This window comes from Carlito syrichta, unplaced genomic scaffold (genome assembly GCF_000164805.1).
Source record: "Carlito syrichta isolate Samal-C Ts95f unplaced genomic scaffold, Tarsius_syrichta-2.0.1 Scaffold309648, whole genome shotgun sequence".
Classification (NCBI taxonomy): Eukaryota; Metazoa; Chordata; class Mammalia; order Primates; family Tarsiidae; genus Carlito; species Carlito syrichta.
This window is the reverse complement of record NW_007253744.1, coordinates 18,188-27,151: the sequence shown is the minus strand read 5'-3', so window position 1 is coordinate 27,151 and position 8,964 is coordinate 18,188. Positions and strand designations below refer to the sequence as shown.

General features: G+C 40.0%; 1 protein-coding gene across 2 annotated transcripts; it reads right to left on the bottom strand.

The window, feature by feature from the left end:
* Positions 1-4,279: 4,279 nt before the first annotated feature.
* PBDC1 (polysaccharide biosynthesis domain containing 1) lies at positions 4,280-8,512 on the bottom strand. Of its 2 annotated transcripts, XM_008067496.1 has the most exons (6): positions 8,439-8,512; positions 8,286-8,351; positions 7,022-7,081; positions 6,384-6,524; positions 5,329-5,440; positions 4,280-5,014 (listed from the first exon to the last, which is right to left on the bottom strand). In XM_008067496.1, the coding sequence occupies exons 1-6, from the start codon at positions 8,466-8,468 to the stop codon at positions 4,761-4,763; spliced, it is 663 nt and encodes a 220-aa protein (XP_008065687.1). In that variant the 5' UTR covers positions 8,469-8,512; the 3' UTR covers positions 4,280-4,760. The 2 variants fall into 2 exon arrangements, with proteins under 2 accessions (XP_008065687.1, XP_008065688.1); XM_008067497.1 differs by lacking the exon at positions 8,439-8,512 and having other exon boundaries at positions 7,022-7,129; positions 8,286-8,349.
* Positions 8,513-8,964: the final 452 nt, after the last annotated feature.

Genomic DNA, 8,964 nt, shown 5'->3' with positions numbered 1-8,964 from the left:
AAGGGCAAATTATTTTATGATTCTTAATCTGTTTTTCAACTTGTAAAACAAAACATAAATACTAACTTCAAGAAGGTACAATTTAAATCGAGAAATTCAGAGGAATTATTTGAGTAGAGCAGGAAAAATGTAAAACTAGAGCAGTGCAATTCAGGAGACCAACAAAAATATGTCAGCATTCATAATGGTTCCACAATTCTGGAGATAGAAAAATTTAGGCATGGAGAAAGAACTATTCACATAACATACATACATGCCTTTATTTTGAATGATGTTATGATGATTTATCTGAATAAAGAATGCATGAGAATAACAGTGATATGGCAAGGTTGGGTGGTGAGAATCGTCCACACTGAGTACAGGCAATAAAAAGGTGTATTATCTGTAGGAAACGATTAAAAAAAAACTTTGCTTAAGTTATCACTATACTCTGGTAATTGTAAAAAATGTTAAGGGTAAAATACTGCTCGCCAGAAAAAAAACCAAAAATCAAAAACTCTTCTTGGTACAGTTTTAAATAATTGATGGAGTTACTGTCAAGTTTTATTTATATGTAAGTTTCAAATGAGCACATTTTCATTAATAAGCATTGTATTGTACATAGTAGTAATTTTAGAGAACTTCTAGTTATATCAATACCTGACACACACAGACTCAGCTACAGGAGTTCCTGTGGAGAGTAAGATCAAAATGGTTTACAATCATTCAAGCTCACTTTGGGTGCAGTTCATGTCTCCAATTCTCTGGCACAACATAACCCTGTGTATAAACTATGGTTTCGGCCGGGTGTAGTGGTTCACACCTGTAATCCCAGCATTTGGGAGGTAGAGGCAAGAGGATTGCCTGAGTCCCGGGGTTTGAGATCAGCCTGGGCAAGTTGGTGAGACCTCGTCTCTACAATAAATCAAAATATTAGTTGGGCGTAGTGGTGCACACCTGTAGTTCCAGCCACTTGGGAGGCTGAAGCAGAAGGATACTGTGAGCCCAGCAGGTCGAGGCCGAGGTGGCCGTGAGCATGCCACTGCACTCCAGTCTGAGCAACAGAGAGACTCCAACTCAATAAACAAACAAACAAACTATAGGTTCAGAATAAATAAGAGTACAGTGAATGTCTCTACTTTTGGGCATGGCTTGGCATGCCTTCTTTATTAATTTCCTATTTTTGCTACAACAAATTATTACAAATTCGGTGACTTAAAACTCTAAAAGTGGCTGTAGTTTTCCTATCTGTAAATGTAAAAATTAGTCTAGGTCCTTTTCCTGCCTCCTAAAGATGCCAGGGACATGAGTAACTGGAATGGTACCACATTTTGAATAAATCGTAGATGTTTACACACTATGTTGAGTTGGGCATGATAATATCTCCCAAGTAATTCAGAGCAAGGGCTTTACATCTAAAACTTCCTGGCGTCTAACTACAAAGCCACCTCCTACTAAGGATCACTCTTCCTCCACTTTCTAGTAACGTGTTCCTTAATAGCTTCTGAGTCCTCATCAGTAGCATGTTTAAAGTTCATATTCTTACTGACTGTTTGTTCAGGTTTTCTTTATCATGCTCCTCAAAATTCTTCCAGCCTCCACCCACTCCAGTTCCAAAGCCAACTCCCACATTTCTTTTTAACTCCCATATTTTAAGCATTTGTTATGGCAGCACTCCATTTCCGTACCAAAGTCTGTAGTAGATTTCTTTCTTTCTTTCTTTCTTTTTTTGAGTTGTAGTCTCACTCTGTCGCCCAGGCTAGAGTGCAGTGGCACACTCATGGCCACTCCAGCGTCGACCTGAGGGCTCCTGCGATCCTTCCACCTCGGCCTTCCAAATAGCCAGAACTACAGGCCTGTGCTATCACGCCCGGCTAATTTTTGATTTATTGTAGAGACAAGGTCTCGCCAAGTTGCCAGAGCTGGTCTCTAACCCACAGGCTCAGGCAATCCACTCGCCTCGGCCTCCCAAAGTGCTGGGATTACAGGCTGAGCCACTGAGCCCGACCTGTAGTTTTCTATTGCTCTGTAACAAATTACCACATAATTAGTGGCTTAGGACAATAATACGAGTTTATTACCTCCCAGTCCTGTGGGTCAGGAGTCCAGCTATAGCTTAACTGGGTCCTCTGTTCAGGATGTCACAGGACCAAAATCACAGCATCAATCTCATCTGAGGCTTGAGATCTTCTACAAGCTCACTGGTTGTTGGCAAAATTCAGTTCCTTGTAACAGAGGAGCGAAATCTGTTAGCCAGGGAACAATCTCAGCTTTTAGAGAACCACTCTCAGGTCCTTGTCACTTGGCCCCCTCCTCTCACAACATAGCTGTTTGCTTCCTCAAGGGCAACATCAGAACATCTGCTGCAGCTGCTTGTCTAAGAACTCGCCTGATTAAGCCAGATTTATCTGGGATAATTTCTCTTTTGATTAACTTGAAATCAAATGATCAGTAACTTAATCACATGAATGGAATCCCTTCATATTCACAAGTCTTGTTCACGCCGAACAGGTGGGAATTATACAAGGTATGTATGCCAAGGGGTAGGAATCTTGGGGCATTAGAGCAACATTCTGCTTACTCCTCCTCTAACCCTGGATTTCTGGACTCTTACAGTGAAGCTGAGGTGTTCTGTGTACTTATTTCCCTCCGTTTCCCCAGTTTTCATCACTAGTCCTTGGACAGTTGCCTCTTGCTTTAAAGCAGTTATGACATCCAAATGCATGCTTCTTGTTCTCTGTAAAACTGATCAAAGATATCATTAAGGTTGTCTTACTGATGGGCAACCTGGAAAGGGCCACTACAGGTACACTTTTACGTGGCCAATGATCTTTATTCATTCTCAGCCTGAGGCAATATATATAAATACACATTTGTGGATATTTTAAAAATATATGAACCAGAGAAAGCGCAGTAATGGTTCTTAATAAAGTCTGTCTAGTATGAAGTATTTACATTCTCTTATCCTTTCAAATTTTTTTTTTTTTTTTTGAGTTGGAGTCTCACTCTGTCACCCAGACTGGAGTGCAGTGGCCGCTCCCAGCCACCGCAGCCTCACCTGCTGGGCTTCGGCGATCCTTCCACCTCAGCCTTCCGAGTAGTCGGAATTACAGGCATGCGCTACCACGCCCGGCTGATTTATTTATTTATTTATTGTAGAGATGAGGTCTCGCTGCCCAGGCAGGTCTCGAACCCGTGGGCTCAGGCAATCCACTCACCTCAGCCTCCCAGAGGTGCAGGATTACAGGCTGAGCCACCGAGCCCGGCTTATCCTTTCAAAAGCATGTTTTCGCTGGGCTGAGTGGCTCACGCCTGTAATCCTCCTACTTTGGGAGGCTGAGGCAGGAGGATAGCTTGAAGCCAGGAGTTTGAGATCAGCCTAGGCAACATAGTGAGATTCCATCTCTACAAAAATTTTTTAAAAATTAGCTTGGTGTGGTGCATGTGATTGTAGCCCCAGCTACTCAGGAGGCTGAGGAGGAAAGATTGCCTGAGTCCAGGAGGTTGAGGCCGTGGGGAGCTGTGACTGTGTCACTGCGCTGCAGCCTGGGTGACAGAGAAGACTTTGACTCAAAAAAAAAAACTATACATTTCAATAAAACCTCTAAAAAATGTCTTAAATATTTTTAAGAATTTGCCAGAGAATTTATCAAGAAACTTATTTGCTTTGTAATTGTTGCTGCTAGTTGTATGCATTTATAGTTCATTATAAGTTGCCTAAGACACAACTTATCAATTGTTTTTTATTTTTCTCCCATGTTCATCAGAATAAAAAAGCCTAATTTTCCCCTTCTCTGCTTGGGTAAGTTCTTGCTTGCATGATCACATTGTGGTTAGACTTGTATTTACTGTATGTACTACAAACATTGTGTATTTCTCTAGCCAGTTTTAGCAGTTTAGTATGTCTATGGGGACATGCACAAACTTTCATAAATATGTGACGATAACTAAGACACGCACTCTTAAGAGCCATAAGAAGAAAACACTCCCCCATCCATATAAAATCAATGTTTATATTTTTGTGTTAATATATAAATGTCTACTATTGCCCACAGTATTTTAAAAAAAGAGAGGGCACTCTGCCACTCCATCAGGCTTTACTTTTACTTTTTCTATTTTTTCTGGCTAGCATTCAGGTAACAACCTGGCTACCAGAGAAGTAGGTTCAGTCTCTTACTCCTCTAATGTGAACTGGGCTGCATTTACTAGTCTGACAGGTTCAGGCTGCTGCTGTTATCCCCAGAATATTTATCAAATCTTTTGTCATATATAGCAAAGGAAATCAGGAAGCTATAGTCACTCAGATATTAAGAGTCAATTCTTATTTAAGGACTCAACACCAAGTACAATTTAACAAGCCGAGAGAATTTCACTACAGCAATCAGTGAGAATTTAAAAATAGACATAAGTATACCTGGAAAAAATGTGAAGTGTCAAATAATTTCAAATACCTTTTTAAAGTCAGTAACAGATATAGATAATAAGAACCAAATGAAATTTATTTACAAAACTTCTTACTTGACTAGTGGTGAAAAAAAACATAATATACCAAGAAACAATCAAAGACCCCATTAATAGTCTTTAAGCCAATTCATATAAGGGAATGATGAGAGCAGCTCCTGATTAGTAGGCTAAACAGATGTCCTTCTGAGTGTCCTTCAATTGCATAAGAACATACATTTAACTAAATGGGTCTGAGCAAGTAGCACCATGGTACTTGGCACACTCAGCTGAGTCACAGCTTCTAGAGTGCTGTTCCATGTCTAGTTTATATAGCTGTTTCACTGCTTTTGTTGATTTTTTTTGTCAGCTTCTTTCTCGTTTTCTCCTCCTTTGTCAGTTTTCTCTTTTTCTCCTTCTCTGTTGACTCCTTTCTCTTTTTCTTCTCCACTGTCAGCTACTTTCTCTTCTCCATTGTCTCCTCTGTTGTTGGCTCCCTTCTTTCCTTCCTTGTCCTGAACACCGATATAAACTGCTTTGTTATAGCCCTCCCGATTCCGAGCAATTTCAATGGCAAAAAATTGTATCCTGGGGGCTGGAAGGTAAACAGAATTATTACTGTCCTAGTATCAGTTTATTCCCTAAATCTATTGGAAATCTACTGACAAAACCAAACATGCAAACCATTCAAGTATAGTCATAAGCTTCAAAGATCTTGAATTCCAATCTTATATTGAGACTGAAAATACTTACCTATATTATATTTACTTAAGAAACATCAATGTGATCTTTAAAGATATAACAAAATAAGATAATCTCCAACCTAACTATACACGTCATTGATTCATCAGTGAAACCAGTTGGCTCACTCTCCATATACAGAAATAATTCCAGAGGCAAGAAACTCACCAAAGATGGTATTTTCCTCAGTGTAACCCTGAGAACAATCTAGTCGCAGCAAAGTACCATAGTTGAAGTCTTCCACAATCCCATCAAATTTCAAGCAGAATGGCCTCCACTTCTATAAAGGTAAAAATGATTCGTTAGCTGAAAAACGGAAGAGGCTGATGTACTCAGACCAGGAGAGGGGCTTCTACTTCCCCAGTAAGGAAAATAACCATAATGGAAGAGACTAAGATTGAGGTGATTGCTAGTTTCACAATGAAACTAGCAGTGAGTTTCTGTGCTACCTATTGTGCCTTTAGACTAGTATTTCCCAACATGAACAATATTTTAACCTGAAAAAAAACACATAAAACTTTTACTAAATTCAAATGTGATTTCTTAAATAGATTCGGTTTTGTTTTGAAGTTACTGGCCAGCTCAGCCCAAAATGTTTATTTATCCCCACTAAAGCACAAATGAGACAAAGAAGGGAAAAATTTGGTCCAAAGTCATTAAGTTGGATTTTGAGAAAGAAGTCCATTCAGTAGTGTCAGTTTTCCAAAGATCAGTAACAGCCCAGTAGGAGTTAAAAGTTTAGCTTCTTCATTAGCCAAGGGCTTAACCTCAAGGAAAAATTTTCCCCAACTGTAATAATGTTAGTACCCTGTCAAAGATAATCACATAAGCAATACAAAACACAAGTCTTCCAGTTATCCATGGCCTGAGATCACATGAATTCAAATCCAGAGAATCAAAATACCTTTTTGTGCCTTATTTACCACCCCCCCATCCAAACCTTCTGGCTAACCTACTTAACTCATTTCTCTTCCCTTGAAAGGGGCTGGTGAGTGGAGATTAGAAATGTTCAAATAAAAAACCAGAAAAAAATAGACTCAGTGAATATGAAAAACCCATAGCCAAAAAACCATCCATTTCCTAACTTACTTAGTTGATTATAACTACAAAAAGTTCTAGTTCTTTACATATTTTCCTTAAAACAAACAAAGTTTAAATGTATAAAAACGTACTCACAATCAAAAATTGTTGCTCAGGTAATATTTGCAAAAGAGAATTCTTACCTCTTTAGCTGATTCTGATTTCAGTTCTTCTGGGTCCAATAAATCTATCCTGAGTTCCTTAAAATGTTCTCGGAACTCAGAGTAGATTTGATCATCAACTTTGGTGAGTTTCAGGAACTGCGGATCAACTGATGAAATCAGCTGCCAGACAGACAACATACAGATGTTAGTCTCAAATTTTTACTATACTTCTATTCCCCTCCCCTCCACCAGAAAACCCAGGCAGAATTTATTAGGAAGTATTAATAGTCTAGGTCCTGGATGAAATCATGACACAATTTAAAAGGGCCATAATATATTATTACAGTCCCTTCCGCCAATTTGACAATTGGCCCATTTGGCCCTGGCTATCACCTCTGTGGACTGTTCATTCATTCAACAAACATTTATTAAGTGTCTACTATTTATGGGCTAAGAATCCTTTTGCCAGTTAGCAACATAAAACAGGGCAAAGAAGCAGAACTCCTGTCAAAACAAATTCACTTCCACCCCTCTGTTCTCTGTGAGTAAGAACTTAAAGTAATAAAAACTATCTCCAAAACACAGTTGTTTAACTTACTGAGAATAGTGATTAGCAGAGCACCATATACTACAATTACATGTTTAATTCCACTTAATGACGGCAACAGGCAACACACCTTGTAATAGACTTCAGCATGCTGCATTGCTCTCATGGCCCAAGCCATCTCAATATCAGGCTGCAAAGGAGTGAAGAATGCCAAGTCAGAAATCTCCCAATTCTGTTACTGGATAACAAATTAAGAAAGTATGTGGGTGTCTTGTTAATGCTCAAGGGGGCTACCCAATTTGGTGTTACTGTCAAAGGATAAAAAACTGGACTAATCAATTGGACAATATAATAATTATTTTGTCTTCATGACAACCATAAAAAGCTACTTAAACAGTATAATAAACACAATGAGACACTGGCTATCATTTTCTAGCAACTAGTAGAAGCATGGGAGACTAAATAAAGCAGTAGATAAATCACCTCCTCAGGACTGAGTTAAACAATTGTAAAATTGAAATAATATAGCCATCTACACCAAGTTGTTGGGAGAAAAAAGATAACCAAAGTGAAAACTACTTTTCACTTTTAAGACTGTAGCATGTCATATTCATCATCTGTGTTTACCAGACAGCAAATTCCCCATCCTATAACACCTAGATACGAATTAGCATATAACACAGGTCAGGTTACAAATAAGTCTTACAAAGTACCCACCACCTGTTCCATTGGAATCTCACACTCCAACCAGATCAATTTATTTCACTGATTCCAGAAAAATCCATTTGTATTTGTACCTCCACGCCTTAAATCATTCACTTTTCTTACTTGTCATGTCCTCTGTTCACTTACACTTTGAGGATACAATTAAAGCTCCACTTCCTTGGTCAAGTCATCTATTGCCCTGGTCCTTAGAGATCTCTCCTTCGTCTAAACTCTTTGAATCTCATGGCCTAATCTACTTATCTAGTATACGCCACATTCTTACTTGGGTGTTTTTACTTCTCTCACATTCCTTTGTCTTGTTTCAGAAAATACACCACTTGCTTTCTCCCTACTGGTCTAAACCAGACATAGCATAAACCAGTGCAACTTTGCGGCACAATGGAATCACTTGGGGACCTTTAAAAACGACTGATTTTTGGCTCCCATCTCCCAGGCATGCTGATTTAGTATATATGAAGTGTAATTTAGGCATAGAGATGTTTAAAAACTTCCTAAGTGATCCTAAAGCATAGCAAAGCTGGAAAACCACTTCCACGACATTAGTTCTGCGTCTGTGGACCAAAAGTAGAATGAATTGAAAGAAGGAGCAATTTCTGAAAAACGTGGAGAGGGTCTGCAGAAAGTATCAGGGCAGGGAGTTATAAGTTGGTGGCAGATCTCATACTCACATCGTTGCCATACGACTCTGCAGGAAGAGAAAGAGCATGTGCCACAGACACCAATTCCCCGGAAACCTGGAGGAGGGAGGAGGGAAATAGGAGGAAAGTGTTCAAGGTTCAGCTAGACTTCCCCACCCATCCGATCCCAAAACACCATCTCACCGACTCATCAGCTTCACTGCTAGCCTCCATGTTGCAGCTCTGAAAGCGTGGCTTCTCCTTCCCGGAAGCTCTTTTTGGCGTGCTCCTGCTGCAGTTAATTGGAAAGGAGGGCCAGATCAGAGTGGTTCTCGTCGGGCTGAGCCTGCGCGCACTCTCCCTAACCCGGAGGAAGTCGCTGGCCCCGCCTAAACCTCCCCGCGCAGGCGCAGAGGTGACGTTCTGATGCCTATCCTAGGGTGCTGGAGAGGTCGGAGGTGGTTGACTGCTCAGTAATTTCGGTGGTAACCATGGGAAAAGCCTGAGTTAAAATAACCTAGCTTTCGTGTCTTCTGCTGCGCTGGGCAGCAGAAATTCAAATGTACATTCTTCATTCATGTGCGCATACACACACATATGCATACCCACCAGTACCCCACACCAGGGGATAACTCACAAAAAGACATGATGCTAGGGGGTGGAGTGCAGGAATGAATAATTTAGTCCCTGCCTTGGAAGAACTAAATATAGTGAGGGAACGGATAAAGTG